Genomic DNA, 17,721 nt, shown 5'->3' on the forward strand with positions numbered 1-17,721 from the left:
CTGTGTGGAGGCTGATCTTTGGATCTTTAATCAAAATCACTCTTCATTTGGGGGAGATTTACAGGAGTTTATTATTACCAGAGCCTCGATCCAAAGGGGGGACTCTTTAACCCAACATTTCCAAATGCGCAGCATTTAAATAGGAGTTTGAATATGTGTGGTGTCTGTGAGGAATCTTAATTCCCAGAGCTCCTCTGTTTACCTGCGGAATGTTTTTGATGCCACAGTCATTCACTTAGCAATAACATATTCCTGCAATGTATCTCCAGCCCAAATCTCTCTCCCTCTGTCCCTCCCCCCGTCCCTCTCCCCACCACTTTGCCCTAGATGCCTTATTTTTCCTATGTACACTGGGAACCAGCCCAAGGTCCCAATATTAGGCTGTGCGCTGCACACTGTCTAAGGAAGGAGTGTTTGGGTAAAAGCGATTTGTGATGGGGGAGATTATCTTTAAAAGCAAAGCAAAACAAAACAAAACCCCAGTGGAAGGGGAGGACACTGGCTTTCAGTCTCTCCAAAAAGCCACAGAAGAAGGTCCAGTCTCCAATAAGCAGAGATACAACAATCTTGACCATAAATGACTGCAAAAGGCGGACTGTGAATCATCATTGCCAGGCTGGCCTCAAAAGGCAAAATCACTAGAAATTGCCAGAAAAGATTCTTGCAACCTGTTCCTGGGAAGGAAAAAGGAACTGGAGGGGGAAACGTGCTAGAATGTAATACATCCTTCCAGCAGAGGTCTGCAGTTACAAAACTGGGATTCGTTGGACTTTTGGATGTGGTTACTTCTGCTCAGGTGGGGAAAATCTGTGTAGTGCATTTTCTTTTAAAATATTTATGTATCCTGTCTTGATATTGAGATGGATGCTAGGACTCTTCTAGGGGTTGTCCATCCTTGATTTTTGTAATGTTAATAATATCACTGCTCATAAGCCCATGCTAAGAGGTTTCCAGGCTATTGGGTTTTTGTGTGTGTGCCCCCTCTCCTCACAATACGAATTATAAAAGGGAAAGTTGATGTGGAAGGTTCTGAACTGACTGACGTTTGGGGAACAGATTTCGTTTGGGTTCTTTGTCTGCACAGGACTTGGCCTAAGTGGTTTGGGCACTGCGCAGCTGATCATGGAAGCCGCCACGTGGCACCACTCGGGGTTTTTTCTCAACAGCAAAAGCATGACAAAAAGGAAAGACTCTCCTCACCCCAGAAAGACTTCCAAGATGAAATGTGATGACTATTTCTTGTCAACAGAAAATCAAATGGAGCACGAAGCTGCAGAGAGGAGCTGGCCTACGGATGGAGCTCATGGTGTTCATGTCTCCACAAAGAACTTACAAATGAGCAGAATAACAGGTGAGAGAGGCACAGCAGGGCAGCTGGCAGTGGCGGCACACTCTGAACAGTGCGCCGCCTCACGAGTACATGACAAGGGCCTGGAATGCCAAGTATCTTTGCAGGTGTTCCAGAGGCAGCGCTCGGAAGAAGCAGAAGGCAGGAAGGTGAGTGCTCTTTTGTACAGACTGGAGGAAACCAAACTCAGCATCACGACCCGAGAGGGAGAATTCCACCCATTTGACTTTCCAGAATCTGAAAGGAAAAGGGAAATGACAGAGCAGAATTGGCCAGTGGTTCAAATAAATAACTTTGGCCGTCAGGAAAGTTTTGAAAGGGAGGCTGCCGGTGGGAGCGCAGATATGATCAACACTTTCCAGGGGACACTGAGGAGACAGATAATGCGGTCGGACTCGGAGAGCAGTGTGGAGAATAGGCAAGTAAACAAGCTGATGTTGAACTCCCCCAGTGATGAAAACAAGGCCAGCGTCCTGAGCTGGCTGGGTGCTTCTGAGGAGCCAGGACATGGAGAGATGGACGTTCCCCCCGTACGAAGCAAGGAAGGATGGGGAGAACTGGTTGCGCTTCCAAACGGTCAAGGTGGAGGCTTGGGGCAGCTTGCTGAGTGTGCCTCTAGGTCTGCCAGAGCGCTGAACGGTTGCCACATTGTTCAGACTGGTGCAGAGGAAACGACGGAGGCGGCTGAGAGTGATAAGGTGGCCAAGGGCCTCGAGATAAAGGTGTCTACTGCTCTGAATCTTGCTTTGGCTTCTGGAGAGGCTGAAAAGAGTGACAGCCAATCCCCTGAGAGCGGAGAAGACCTTGGTGTCTGTGATGAGCTGGGATTCGATTCAAACAGCCAGGCAGGTTGCTTGCAAAGCCCTTGGACCGAAGCACAAGCAGCGGGGAGCTCCAAGCCCACGACAGTCATGGTGGTGACACTGCTACCCTCCTCTCATGATACCAAAGGAGGTGGCCCAAGTGAAACTACTGCACGAGAAGCTCCGGGAGAAGCAGAACGTCTGCTGCAAGAGCAAAGAAAGAGGGCGAAAAAACAAGAGGATGAAAAGGCCCTCAAAGTGGCAGATGTGAAGAAGACATTTGAGAAATGTAAGCCTGCATCGCGGAAGGCCGCAACACCTGCTAGAAAAGGTGAGCCAGGAGAGCTGGGACTGGTGCAGGATTGCCTGAGTTTATAGTGGTTGCTGAGAGTTTTTAACGTTTTTAGCAGCTGCCTTGATCCCAGAGCACACGAACACTGAGCAGGTAAGACAGTATCTTGTCTCTAGGTCAGCTAATTTCAAAATGCTGGATGCCAGCTATCGAGTTGCACAAAGCAATGCCGAAACAACAAAAAATAAAAAATGGATGCTGTTGTGTTGAAGTTTGTGTGTGCTTTGTGTGCAAAGATGACCATGAAGGAAAGCTTTAAAGTAATCTCTATAGGTTAAGTATCATGCAAACGAGAAAATAAACATGCCAATTCCAGTATTACCTTAGTACTAGTGGATGTTATTAGTACTAAAGTTCACAGGATCTAGTTACACTGTGGAACTTTCAATTGTGTTGAACTGGATGTGTGCAACTTTGCTCACTGCTTCCCTTCCCTTCCCTTCCCCTCCCCATCCCGCCAGCCCATCATAACTGCCATGGCTCTAAACCCAGATGAATACTTCAGCCAATGTTGTTTTATTCCTATTGGCACGTAACCAGAGCTCTCGGAGTCTCACGTACACAGAAAACATTTGTCCTACCCTTCTACATCCTTGCGTTGCTTGCAGAATGGTGGATCTACCAAGCTAGGCATTTTTACTTGCCTCAGGTGAGTAGCTAATTCCAACACTGCATCAGATTCCTTTGTTCCACGGTGTGACTTTAACATTGCGATTCTGGAAGGAGGTGGGTGAATTGTCTGCTTTCAACCTGGATTTTTCTTTCTAAAGCAATGGGCAACTTTTTGCTATTGCAACAGTCCCCAGAAGTGTAAACAGATATGTAACTGATATTCGACATCACATGATGAAGAGAGAGGTAGATTTGTAGCTAGGATGCTACAGATGGGCTTTGTTTGCAGATGTGTTGCATAAATCATACTGTTGCAATCAAGTAGATTTTTTCCCTCATAAAATAAATTATCATCTTAGGGCAGGGGTGGAGAACATGTGGCCCTCCAGATGTTGTTGGACTGCAACTCCCATAAGCCCTAGCCAGTATAGCCAATGGTGGGGAATGATGGGTGTTGCAGTCCAAGAACATGTGGAAGACCACAAGTTCCCCATCCTTATCTCAGGGAAAATGGAAATCCATTTTAATTTCAGTATTTAGCATTTTACAATGTTAATTAAAACAACACTTGGTTATCCCACGATTTGAAAAAGATGTCAACTTATTCCAGAAATGGTATACATCATGCCAGAAGAGATATTTTTTCAGTAGCATGTAGAGATGTGAAGGTCCGGGGGGGGGGGGGGACGGAAAACATCGGGGAAAATTTTTTTTCTCCCCCCCACCACTCCCGAGGACCGGTTTTTTTTTCTGAAAAATGGGAAAAGATGAGCAGCTTTGGATTATGAACTTATTTTTTTAGAATTTAAGAGAAAGTATTTATATATCGTTACTCAGCCTTTACTCTCCCCAAAATGATTTCTAAAAACTAGGTAATATGAACACTTTTATAGAAAGACTAGAGATGTAAGATGTCTGGAAATAAAGAAGCCATGGGGAAAATTATTTTTTTAATCCTCTCTGTCAGATTCCCAGCATAGTTAGTTCTTTCATTCCTTATTAAAATTATTGATCTAAAGTATATTTTACTGATAGACATTTATGCTCAGTTTCACAGCATGTGAACAGAGTCACCATTGTGCATTCTTGACAGCTTGGGTTTTGTTCTATAGAGTCTTGTGTTTCTGATGCTATAGCAGTCATTTATAGTCCTAATCTATTCAGACAATATTTTCTGATATTTCAATATTTCAACAATATTGAAAACAATATTTTCAAATGTACTGAGTTTACTCTTAGAAGTTTTAAAATATAATGATAATTTTATTAGCAAACTAAGGCATATCTAAAATAACATCAGGAACAGAAAGGCTGCTTGATGTTCCTAAAGCAGCTCTCCCCAACCTGGAGTCCCCCCAGATGTTTTGGACTACATTGCCCAGCATTCCTGACCATTGGCCATGCTGCCTGAGGCTGATGGGAGCTGAAGTCCAAAATATCTGGAGGCTACCATGTTGGGGAAGGTGGCCTTAAAGCAACAAAGTGACTTTAGATCTGTAAAGGGTGCTAAGAAAATAAGTATTGCTTATTTTTCAGTTTCCCCCAAATTTCCCATTTTTCCAAAAAATCCTGGAAAAAAGTTTTTTTCCCCATGGCCTCAACATTTCCAGAAATTTTACATCTCTAGTAGCATGGGATAAAACAGGATAGCACACACTGATACAAAAATTAACGAGGATAATTATTAATTTAATCTGCTGCCAGAAGAGATGGTGATCTCTTCTGGGGAGGGGAAGGGGGGGGGGAATCTGGAGAAGGACTTATCCAAAGGAGAATAATTATGTATCTGGATTAGAATCAAAGCCTTAGATGGTTTTGAAAGGGAATTAGACAAAGTCATGATGGGCTAGGCCTATTAATGGCTAATAGCCATGATGGCCATGTTTAGAAGAAGTATACGTCTGATGACCTGGTTCTGGGGGCAAACATGGGAGGGCCATTATCCTCATGCCCTGCTTTGGGAAATCTTCCCAGCAGTATCTGGCTGGCCACTCCTGTTGGAAACAGGATGCTAGGCTAGATTGACCTTTGGTTCAGAGAATAATGGCTTTAAGCAAGCTGTCTTCCAATGTCAGAGAGCGCGATGGTCTGGATTTGAGTATGTGATTACTGATAACCATAAATCCTTAACAGGATGAAACAGTCACTGATAGAGATGGTTATTTCGTATATATAAATGAAGGCTACAGTTCTCCTCTCATCTTCTAGTACTCCTTCTCCAAGCAGTGAAAACTGAATAGCCGTTTTGGCTTTTCAAGTCTGCACCATTGTAAATAACGGAGCCGTTCTGCAGAAATACAGAGGCCGAAAAAGATGCATGGCAGGTTCCTAGGAAAAGAAGGAGAGCAGGTGGATAAGTGCTGGATATAAACCCCATCTCCTAAATCAGCCTTCCCTGACCTGGTGCCCTCCAGATATGTTGGACTACATTGAGTGGGGGATGCTGGGTGTTGTAGTCCAACAAATCTGGAGGGCACCAGGTCAGGAAGGCTGCTTAGGAGATTGGGTTTATTTGGGATGGTGAGGCCTTATTTGTTATCCAGCCCTTCCTCCAATTGGCTAAGACACCCCACGCCAGGGGCTAGGTGGGTTTTCTCAGGCGGTCGGTCGTCTGCCCCAGCTCCAGGCCTGCTTAGCTTTGAAGACGAGATAGGATGACATTAGGTATCTTAAAGACATTCTCTGGGTCCCAGTCAGATTCCTTCTTCTTCTTCCTCTCCTAATTAATGTTCATGGCAACTTCCAGTCTGACCCCCAGGAATGCAAAGAACAGTGTGTGTGTGTGGGGGGGGGGGGCGGAATCTGGAGAAGGACTTATCCAAAGGAGAATAAATATGTATCTGGTTTTTTTTCCTGCCACTTTCTCCATTTGGGTGCTATGAATTTTTGGCAGCCAGTAAGAAGCAATGAAATGTCATTTCTGGACAGGCTGAATAAAACCTATTAAATCTGACAGAAGTACGATCTATTACAGAAATGATGGTGTTAATGTTAGATGTACATACACCTCAAACTCACTGAACTATTCATCACCTAAGGAAAATGTATGAACTGAGATATTATATTTTATTGATACCCTTGCTTGTCTTGTGTTCCTTATTCTCTGGCTATTCTCTGAGTTAATCACCTGTTACATCATATAAGGTCAAACAACAAAGAAGGACCCATCTGTTTCTTTAGCTAATTGCAGGTTTCTTTATTAGTGTCCCCATATACCATTGAGAACCCAGCCTTTTCAGGCTAAGTACAGAACATGGCTATAAAATAAGAAATAAATGGAAAGAAAATGCAGTTAATAAAATCAGTGCTCATTGGCAACATCATGTCTTGGTGTGTATCTTGACTTGATGTATAATAGGAAAGCCGGTTCCTGAGTTCCATCTCTTTGTCACATGGTAGCGTGACCAAGAAAGATAACTCAGGGAGGGATTATGCAAATAGGGTATCTCCAATGTCAATGGCTCCCTTCAAGTTCTGTGGAAGTAAACGAATACTGCAGTGTGTGTTTGCATGTGAACCTGTCCCATGACCAGCCCCCCCCACCCCCATCATGATGACAGATATTTTACTAGTACATGATATAAATATTATGACTAATAATCATTAATCACAAGTAGATTCCTGCCAACAACACCCCTTTTGAAGAACTGGATCCAAGCTCTCCAGTGGTTTTTCTTCATTTTCTAATTCTATAGCTCCTCTTCCTGGTCAAAAGTTGAATACAACAGCAGGTTGAGCCAAATATATTTCTTTCTTGCTATCGATTTCTTTAATATAAGAATATAAGAAGAGCTGTGCTGGATCAAAGACCTATCTACTCCAGCATTCTGTTCACATAGTGGCCAACCAGCTGCCCACAGGAAACCCACCAGAAGGACAGGAGTGCAATAACACTCTCCCACCCATGTTCCACAGCAACTGGTGTACTTAGGCATACTGCCTCTGATCCTGGAAGTAGCATAGAGCCATCAGGACTAGTAGCCATTGATAGCCTTATCCTCCATGAAGTTGTCTAAATCCCTTTTTAGAGCTGTCCAAGTTGGTGGCCACCACTAGATTTTGCGATGGTGCATTCCATAGTTTAACTATGTGCTGTGTGAAGAAGTCCTTCCTTTAAAACAACCTTACTATTCTATGTCAGTTCTATGAAACTGTCCTGGATCTCCCACCATTAAGCTTCATTGGATGATCCTTGGTTTTGGTATTATGAGAGGGAGAGAAAATGTCTCACTCTCCACTTTCTCCACACCATGCATAATTTAATATACCTCTATCACGCCCACCCTTATTCTCCTTTTTTTTCCCCCCTAAGCTTAACAGCCCCAAACATTGCAACCTTTCCTCAGAAGACGTTGCTCCAGCCCCTTGAACTTTTTGGTGACCCTGTTCTGCACCTTTCCCTGCACCTACAATATCCTTTTTGAGGTGCAACAGTCAGAACTGTACACAGTAGTATTCAAAATGTTATATCAAAAACATTATATATCAAAAGCTGGTGTAGTCCGTGTCAGAGCTGGATCCCTTTTAGGGCCAAGTTGTGTTCACTTCTATTATCCCCGGGTCATAAGCAGTGTGGGAAAATGAGGCAGACATATTAAATCACTATTAAATTGCCCTCTCTGGGGTTCGACAAAAATGGCTCTCCACTATAATTAGATGTCAGCACTTGGCATCCTGATAAGAATATGGAAGAGCATTGTGGCAAGGGACCATGATGCTGTTATCCAAAACACACCTGCTTTCACCTAGCTGCAACATCTAGGGCCCATTTTCTGAGATGCAATGCTATTTGTAATAAAAACAATATTCTATACTTTAAAATGGCTCTCAACTATAATTAGATGTCAGCATTTAGCCTCCTGCTAAGAATACGGAAGAGGATTGTGCCTTAAATAGCTGATCTCACCACACCAACTGAAAACTGGTCCCCTTCCCCCCCTTTAGAACATATTTAGTAGTCAGAAAATTCAAGAACCTCCCCACTCCCAGCCAACTGATATGTTTAAGGCAAATTCATCCTTGATGCTGGCGTGTTGACATTTGTTGTTAATTGCTGGACAGCAGATCCCTGCAAAAGCAATATGTACCTGCCTTTGACTCAAGTGCAAAGGGTTTACAACTGTACCAAAAGGAAATCACACCTGAACAGATGTGGCTCGCGTGTCCTGCTTTTGGGCTCCCCATGGGAGCACTTGGTTGGCCACTGTGCAAACAGCTTGCTGGACTAGAGAGGCTTTGGTGTGGTCCCATACGCCTCTTCATATGTCCTTATGCAAGTAAAAGGGTCCGTGTTCAATCTCTATCATCTCTAGTTGTTTTTTTAAAGGATCTTTGGTAGCAGGGCTAGCTAGGAACCCTGTCCCAGACTTTGGAGAGCCAATGCCAGTCAGTCATAGCTGGCTGGGGATAATGGATGTTGTAGTCCAACACATCTGGAGGGCAGCAGCCTGGGGAAGGCTGTAGTAGATCATACTGGGCTAGGAAGACCAATGCTCTGACATCATATCAAATAACTTCATATATTCCATAGGTTTACATGACCTTCCTTTTCAAAAGCAGGCCGCTGATAAAACATTCAAAACATGGGACTATTGGATAGCAGTGAATGACTGCCGTCTTTCAGCCTGCAAATAAAAGTAGTAATGAAAAGCCTGGACACAATAATGACTTGGAGGGGCTAGTGATCTGATGCAATCTATGGCAGCTCATGTGGACAGCAGTTGCTTACTGCCCCCTAAAGTGCCAATAGTACAGAAACAAGGTCGCCTGGGCCCAGGGTCTTCAAAAGACCACTTTCTCCCGTACGAAGATGCCCATGTAGTAAAATCATCATCTGGCGACCGGCTTTGAGTCCCTCCACCTTCGGAGGAGAGGGGGGCTGCCTGTCCAGGCAGGGCTTTTTCTGTGGTGGTGCCGCCACAGTGGAATGTTGTCCTCAAACATGACTGCCTGGAGCCATCTTGGATATAGCTCAAGGACGAAAACTTTCATTTTGCCCCAGCCCGCAAAGCCGTTAATGCCAGCTGGCTTTTTGGATGATATCTGTTGTAACACTGCTGCTTTTCTGTTGTGGTATTTGTATAATATTTTTAGTTTATTATTATTGGTATTGTGTATGTGTCCATCCCACTTTTATTATGGAAGCTACCTCAGATCTCAATAGGATGGAAAAGTGGGGTATGTACATATATAAGAACGGTAGACTAACAACAGATAATTTAAAATATATACATTTAGAGCTAAATGTTTCAGCTTCCGCCCTCATCAGTAGCCGTGACGTTAAATGGACGCCAGGATTCGCAGTTTGGAATGCTGGCAGATGACAGCTCCTGAGGAGAAAGAACAGAGGTAGGACGGGCATTATGCTTATGAATTGACCTCCAGATTAAGGCCGTTTGGACTAAGAGTTCTGAGTCTGTAGATCCAGAAGTTTTCCCTTTTGTCAAGCATGTCTGTGTCCTTTGCTCAGTTGGATGCAATTGTAGATCAGAGAGACTGCATGCAGCTGAGCTGAAATGTCTTGCAATAGGGCTGTTCTAGTTTTGGGGTAGGAATTGCCGATTTGTGGTTATGGAATCTTGTTCTTAGGTCTGTTGTAGTTTTCCCTGCATGCTACATACGAGATCCTTTTTTCTTTTCTTTTTTACAGTCAATTAAATAAATCACATTAGTGGAAGTGCATGTCACCCATTGTTTAATGCAGTAAGTTTTGTTAGTAACTGAGCTCCTAAAAGTAGTGGTTTCTTGGAGGTTACTGCAGCCATGCAGTCCGCTGACTTACAGTGGTGTGATCCTGGGTTGCAAATATCTTCCAGTGCAGCTTTAACCATTTAGGCAAATTGGGTGGTTTTCTGAATAGGACCCATGATGGAGAATTAATGGCTTCTGTTAAACGAGCAGGGTAGGATATGATGGGGTAACCATCTTTCATTTTCTGGTAGTTATTACGGTCAGCAGGATGATAGTCCTCTAACTTCTAGAGTCAGCCTTTGCTTCATAAAGGAAGGCGTCCCTGGATATTACGGATGCTTGGCGGATACTGTTGCTTCGCTGTCATGCCACTTTACACCCACCCTCCTCTCGCTCTGAACGTGCTTTACACCCACCCTCCTCTCGCTCTGAACGTGCTTTACACCCACCCTCCTCTCGCTCTGAACGTGCATGTACTCCACGCCCACCGCCAGCTGTCCACTTTTTGGTGCCAGGGTAGGGCCGTCCTGTACTCCCAGGCATTTAATGGCACAGGAGGGGGCATTTATGCCGGGTGCTTGAACAGGTCTAGCATTTTATCTCAGCCGTTTTTGGCTGTTCAAATCGCTTTTACGTTTTGCATATTTAAATTTTTGAGCTGCCTTGGGCGGTACTGAAATGAGAGCAACAGACTGCAGTTCTGCAGGGAACGTGTGAATCGAGGACACGACGGCTGCGCGTGTCAGGGGCGAACAGGTGCCGCCGGCCCAGGCGCCAGCGCGCGCCTCACAGTCGCCTCACAGGTGTCGAGCGCGCGAGCGGGGGCGCTCCTGAGGGGGGCTGGTCGCGCTGGCGGAGCCGCCGACGCCTGGAAGCCTATCGCCTCGCGCGCCGCTCTGGGCCCCCCCTTTCTCTTCCCTTCGGCGAGCGGATTGGGTGCCTTCGGTCCCGCGCTGGGATGCGATTGGCTGTTTCCCTCCCCCTGTCACTCCTCGTTCAATCTCCGCCTCGAGCGGGGAGGGGGAGAGGGAAAGGGGTTGGGCGGGGGGGGAGGAGGGGACCACCAGAGAGCATAGGGCGCGGTCCCGGGGGGCGGGGCTTGGGCCTTCCTGGCCCCGCCCCCGCCCCCTGGCGGCCGGTCGGTGCGCGTGTCAGCCAGTCAGTCAGAATCGGGCGGCGGCGGCGGCTCCGCGGGGCTGAGGGGAAAGCAGAGGCGCGCGGGGCGGCGGCGGCGGCGGGCGAGCTGAGGTGACGTGCTGACGAGAGGCGTGCGAGCGTGTCCGCGCGAGGGGCTGCGGCTGGGGACTGGGAGCAGGTGGGGAGCGGGGAGGGGGCGCGGGCACCGGGCGGGAGCGGAGGGAGCCGGGGGCGGGGCGTGCGGGGTCGCGGTCGGGCCGCCGCGGTCGTCGCCGGCAGCCGCGTCGCCCCTACGCTGCCGTGGATGTTCCCTGCTCGCCCCCGCTGTTCGTCTGCTTGCGCGCTTTCCCGCGCCGGTGTCATCGCTGCAGGCCCGCCGGCCCGCTCAAGCGGGGGCGCGCGCGGCCACGCACGCCCCCGCGGGCGCGGGCAGCCTGCCCCGGGACGCCGGACGCCGCCTCGAGGAGCGCGCGGGGACGGCGCCGGCCGGCCGGCCGGCCGATGCGTCGCGCGGGACCCGTAGCGGCTCGCTCTGGTCGTGGCTGCGTTTTGGAAGCGCGCCTTCTGAGCCTGCCTCCCTCTGCGCGGCGACGCGCCCCGTGCGTGTGCCTGTGTGGATATATAACGCGGATACGGGGTGGGAAGGTAACGTCGGGATGCCAGGTTTTGAAGCCGCGCGTGTGGGGGGGGGGCGGCGGGCGGGGGGAGAAGCAGGAGATGGGGGGCTTACAAGTAATGTTCGAATAATTCAGCACTTGGCTCCAAGAAAGAGCTCTCAAAGCAGCCTGTGCCAAAACATTGTCAAATAAGAGGGCTTAAAAGGGCAAGCGTGTATCGTTTAATGCGGAGAGGACGTGTGTGCGCGTGTGCGTGTCTGTGTAGAATTGGGGTGGAGGGAAGAAGGGGTAGGATTTGGGGTGGAGGGCTGGGGGGGGCTCCAGATGTGGGTGGGTGAGTGTAGGATGAGCACTTTAGTACAGCTTGGGGAGGTTGGGGGGGATGTCGTGGTGAGGGCATGTGAAGTTTGGGGGAACTGGGAAAGGTGGGCATGGGGTGCATATGGGGTGGGCATGGGGGACAGTTGCAAAGGAGAGTTGGGGGTGCCTGTGATTAATTGAGTTAGGGGGCTAATGATAGAGGAAGCATATGGGACAAATCACATATGTTATGTCCAGGCGGTCCAGAAACTGATAGTGGGTTGTGGGGGCATGCCAGCTTGTGGGGAGGAATTGGAAAAGGGGGGGTGTCCACCCAGATGGAGATAAAAGACGGGAGTTATGTGCTTTGTGTGTGGGGGTGTCTGTCAGCAGGGTGGAGTTTAGAATTGGGTGTTGATGAGAGAGGAGGGACCTGGGTGTGCTGCTCATCGGGTGCAGGTAATGGAGGAAGGCAGGGCGCGGCTAGGTTCTGGAGAGAGGCCACATGCGCTTTATGACAGGCTGGCTACCGAGCTGAGTGCAGGTGCTTGGGTGCAGATTGGATTGAGAGTGAAGGGAGGGCGGGCGGCAATTCATTGGGGCCGCAGGAGTAGGTGGTGTATCACGGTGATATGAGAGAGAGAGAGAGAGAGAGAGATAGGAGGTGTTGCATATGGGAAAAGGAATGCTCTGGGGAGATTGTCTGGCTGGGAAAGCCGTGTGTGTGTTTATGAGTGTGTGTGTGTATGAGAGCGTGTGATTTTTATAGCTTTTTAATTAGTAAAGAGCTGGTCACGGGGAAATGACGATGGCAGAAGGGAAGTGAAAACAGATTTTAGGAAAAGGAGTGCTGGAAATTGCTTGATGACGCTTGTTTCCTGTTGGTCTCAGAGCCCTGCTAAAAAAGGAGACTGTCACATACTGCTCCGTGGCCCTGAAGAGGCTTGCAATAGGGGAGGATTTTTTTTAAAAGTCTCTTTCAAATGTTTAATTGAACAATACAGCAGAATCTTTTCCCCATGGGAAGGGGAGGAGCATGTCACAATGCCTTCAGTCGATGTACAACACATCCTGTTGCGGAGGTGGACTAGGCAGCCGCGTCTGTTCTTCACAAAAGGAGGAGGAAAGAAGGGCATCTTTTGGGGAGAGGAAGGACTGTGAGATGCGAACTGGAATATTTTCTCTCCCCCTCCCTCTCCCTGCTAGAAGGAACCTGGCCTCTTTCCTCTGCATTTTACACAGATGCCTCTTGTGTGTCACAGGTGGTTTAGGAAGCATCCAGCATTGCACATTTCACATCTGAGGAATAATGTGGGTACTTCTGTGTGGGATGGAATACAATCCTTTTGTTCTTCAAATTGTGTACAGGAGGGAGCTGTTAGTTCCATACAGTGTGTGTGTGTCATCCAGCCAAAATGCCTCTCTTGGGGATGATGTGTAGTATATTGGGGTGGGGGTGGGGGAAGGATGACTAAGGCTAGACTTACTAGGGTGTAAGCCCCATAGATTTCAGTGGGGCTTCTAAGCGTGCATATGATTGTGTTGGAAAGCCTAAGTATGTTACATTTGTGCATATTCTTCCCCTGTTAACTTTATTGATTTTATTACTCACATTTATATACTGCATTCCTTAGAGGTATCAAAGTGGTGCCTCTGTCTTTATCCCTTTTCCCCTCTCCCTTCCTCCTCTTTCCCACCTGTCAGCATTTCGTTTATAAGGTCCTCAGAGTAGGGACCTGTTTTACTTTACCTTGTGCGCTATTCATTGATGGTGCTAATTAACAACTAATGCCAATAAACTTCTCTTACAAATCTTAAGACAGCAGATGGGTGTCCAAACTCATAAAACCTCAGCTGATTACCATTTCTGAGCAAAATGACGTTCCCTTGTCGCATGGAACAATGCACTGCTGTGGCAAAGCTGGAGAAAATGAGAACAAAAAGCTACAGTTGGCTAGAAATAGAAATAAAACTGACCGATGTAGTTTAGTTAGTTCTCATAATTAGTTATTTTGCAAAAGTTGAGGTAAGGCTGCTCTGCATATACAAGCAATGCTAAAGGCATCACTTATTCGCTTTGTGTGCGTATGTCTTTCTCTAATTAGTCCAGAAATACTGTGGTAACCATATGGTGATGTGTTTTGTAAGAGCCCTTCCACATGAAGGGTGTTCTTCGGTTGTGACCGGCATGGCATCTGTGCACAGCCCGTCCTGTTTCCTCTTTCCACCCTTGTGGCCACTGCCAGGCACCCAAGCTTTGTGGGTGTTGCATTCCCACTAATGGTAGCACAAGAAATGGCATACAACATTGTATCTTATTTTCCTTAGGCTGCTTTCCCCACTTTTGGCTGCATGCTAAGGCAGGATCATTCTGCTGCCTGTGTGAAGAAGAATCAGTTGATTGGGTGAGATTTTGTAGGCGGAGTACAAAGGTGGTTAGAGGTGGAATATGGGGCTGTTGGAAACTGACCAAGTAACAGCCCCTGGTAATAAGCATGTCAATGTCCTAGTTGTTACTTCCGTTGAAAGAAAAACAGTAAATAAATTAGATGGACATAGATGGGATTAGTTTCTTTTCATTTGTGATGTTAAACACAGGTTGCTATAACTTGCTGACATTAATTTGCGACTGTTGATGTTCCGTATTTACTAAAGGTTGTGTTTACAGTAGTAAAAGGTTAAGCGCAGTCACTTGACAATAAGGTTCAGCACCTCCCCCCACTCTCTTACACAAAGGGCTGCATGTTTGTTTTCCTGCTGTGCTAAGTAATCGTAACCTTTCATTGGCTGTCCGTAGACTTGAAGTTAGCTGTAATCAGCGTTTGTGTTTCTTTGTATGTGCTGCATTGGGATTGTTCTGTCTTCTGATACCTTTTCAAACATCACTGGATTTTTCAAGTTGAATCTTCATGCTTATTGCATCTGTCATGTCTGGGATGTGCTCCAAGCACGAGGCAAAGAGCGGATGTAACTCTGATGAAAAGGAAGGCCTGGAAAGCTAATATTGTATCTTAGTGATGTCGGCTGGAAGAGAAGGAGGGACAAATGATGCTTAATAATTGCATATTTATTGCATGTATCTTAAAATTGAACATATTAATAATCACTTCATTAAATGGCTCACTTGAGTGTGACGTGTCAGTTTGGTCCACTACAGTTGTTTGAAGCTTTGTTTTAAAGCATGCTTTAAATTATCTTGTATGTCTGTTTACTTAAAAAATTAACCCATTTAACCTTTGATTGGCTTGGAACATCCTACTGTGTACTGCTCCTTAGAGAAGTTGGATATACATGTACCACATGGTGAGCCTACTGCAGCCTTCCCGGATTTTGTTTTGGACTTCTACTCCCATCAACCCCAGCCAGCCTGGCCATTGGCTAGGAATCCTAGGAGTTGAAGCCCAAAATATCTGGAGGGCATCATTTTGAGGTAGAATGGCCTTGGGAGTTCTACCCAGAATCCCCCATACCTTTCTGGAATGCTCAGTTGTAAGGCTCATGTGTCCACTGCAAATACAGACCAACAGAAAACGAGATTGCATGTTGTGACTTTCACCAAAGAATCCTGGAAAGTGTAGATTTTATGAAGGTGCAAGAATTCTTTGTTCTAAATCCTAGATCTCCATCACAGAACTACAGTTCACAGGGTTATTTGAAGAGGAATAGCTTTGAAACCCATCCCATTTGATCTTATTTAAATAGGTCGACATCAGATGGTAGGGTTATCTTGTTACTATTTTCTTGGTGAAGATTGAGTTCGGTGAGAGATCTCTTGATACAGTTAAATTTCCTTGTCAGAACAAGCGTGTCTGAGTATACAAGGATAGCACATCCAAAGCAAATGCTATGTAGTATGCAGAGAAGATGAAGGGGAATACATTTTTTGTGTGCTGGATAAACAAATGATATCGAAAACTTGAGCTGAAATAGAAACTTCTGTATTTGAGACTTGCTTCAGAAAGAGCTATGCTTGAGTTCAGCAAGATCAGTATCTTTGTTAGGATGAGGGGCCACCAAGGAGGACAAATGAGAATGTCATTATTCTTTGTACAGCACCAGATTTTAAAAGAAGTCACCTGAGGGAGGGAAATTTGTCTAAATTAAGATTTGAAATGGGGTTAGTTTTGCAATTTGTAACTTGCCTGTTTGTGTTTAATGAACTACAAAGCCTGCTTGTCTCATCTGTATGATAACATGCACTGGGTATGTGTGCTGTCATTGGAGGGAGTTGATGTAGCACTTCTATAGGAAGCATTCCAGTCTGTGTGGGCAGAGGATGCATCTGGTCAGAATGTGGCTGGAGCATCTTTTGGTTGGCCCTTGGTATCCTGTGATTAAAAGAACCATGAGTATTCAATCTGAGAATTGCTGGGGACTGTCTTAATCTCTTGTAGTGTAATTAGCTTTCCTTTTCCCTCATCACCTTAACCCCCCATCCCATAATTCCATTTAAAAAGCAATGGCAATGAAATTAAAATAATGCTAGCAGAAGCCTTAAACCAATTAAAATGGGAGTATAATTGGGTGTCTGTTGAAGGGAATTATGAGCCCTCAGATGGAATCTTCTGGTGCTTGAGAAGAATTAGCTTCTTAATGTGCATGGTTGTGCTTAAAACAGCAACAGCAAAACACCATGCCATTCAGACATCACTAACGAGCACCAAGGCTCCAAATATCTCTGGGGGAAACTGATCCACTTTCTTCTAAACAGTACTACAGTGTCAAGGCTGAGCCTTAGGCAGTGCCCTGGGATGAACATTTCATAACTAGTCTGTAGAGAGTATGAAGTGATCCATTCCCCCATCTACCAAATCTCACCATTCATGTATTGGCACCATTAGTTATGTGGCGTCTTGGCTCTTGCAGGAAATTGAAAATGGGCCTTGCGTATGTTCCTGTTCCTGACATTGATAAACTCGACAGATTATAGTGAATGCAATTAATGCTACTGGAGATTAGCAAGAGATAAGTGGTTCAGAGCATGCACACACGGAGTGTGTTTGTGTGTGTTCAGTCCCAAGGGTGTCAAGATGGACTGTCAGTTTATTCACTAGTCTTGGACATAGAAGTATTTTCTTGAACTGAAGAATCAGTTGTGGGGTCTAAAGTAGCATGATAAGCTTTACCTTTCTTTGTTCACTTGAATATCTCATTGATACAAAGAAATACTTTTAATAATAGAAAATGGCAATGATCATAAAAATAATTCATTCTGTAATGGCTTTGATTGAAAAAGGCCAACATCATTACTGGGGTGGGGTGTAATACCAGGGGCCATTGCTACTTCCAGATTGTGAATTTATAGCTTTTGATGGTATTCATAGCATTATATTTCATCAGAGTTTGTTTTCATTTACAAATAGCTCTCAAAATACACCTGTTTTAAGTTTATATTTGGGCTAATGGAAGTAGAGAAACTTGTACAATACCTGGCTGCAGAGTTATTTGACAGGGGTAGGAATATTTCATTTATTTATTGCTTTAAAAGCCTATCCTACCTTCAGAGCAACTTATGAACAGTTAAGATCATGTAAAAACACCAACAATAATTAGAATTAATGGACAAGCCAAATATTAATATTTCTAATTAAAATTATTTTAAGAGAACAGCACCATCATAGGCTAAAAAGTAGAGCTAAAATGCAGTTGATATTAAATGTTTTTGAGAACAGGCCAGACTTTGATGGGTGCCCCATTGAAGAAAGAGCCAAAGAAATTTGTCTGGGGAGGGAATTCTGCAGCTGGGGCACTGTGATAGAGGAGATCTCTCTGGTAGCCGCCAACATGACCTCTCTTGATGGGGGCATTTGTAAAATGACTTGTATTATGATCTTAATTGACAGGCAGGTTTGTACAGGAGAA

At 45.7% G+C, this 17,721-nt stretch overlaps 1 protein-coding gene across 7 annotated transcripts in view; it reads left to right on the forward strand.

Annotated features, from left to right (window-relative positions):
* The first annotated feature begins 1,782 nt into the window (after positions 1–1,782).
* The window catches only part of CORO1C (coronin 1C), a 67,046-nt gene continuing 51,107 nt past the window's right edge, over positions 1,783–17,721 (forward strand). Inside the window, exon 1 of one of the 7 annotated variants that reach the window (XM_084819887.1) lies at positions 1,783–2,482. In XM_084819887.1, coding sequence (XP_084676013.1) covers positions 1,783–2,482 — 700 coding nt within the window. Of the gene's footprint in view, positions 2,483–10,966; positions 11,121–11,405; positions 11,588–12,098; positions 12,404–12,525; positions 13,171–17,721 lie in introns of those variants that run through there. The other 6 variants (XM_084819884.1, XM_084819880.1, XM_084819881.1 and 3 more) reach the window with 6 other exon arrangements.

This window comes from Heloderma suspectum, chromosome 13 (genome assembly GCF_057233095.1).
Source record: "Heloderma suspectum isolate Gila_16-S chromosome 13, 16-S_ref, whole genome shotgun sequence".
Classification (NCBI taxonomy): Eukaryota; Metazoa; Chordata; class Lepidosauria; order Squamata; family Helodermatidae; genus Heloderma; species Heloderma suspectum.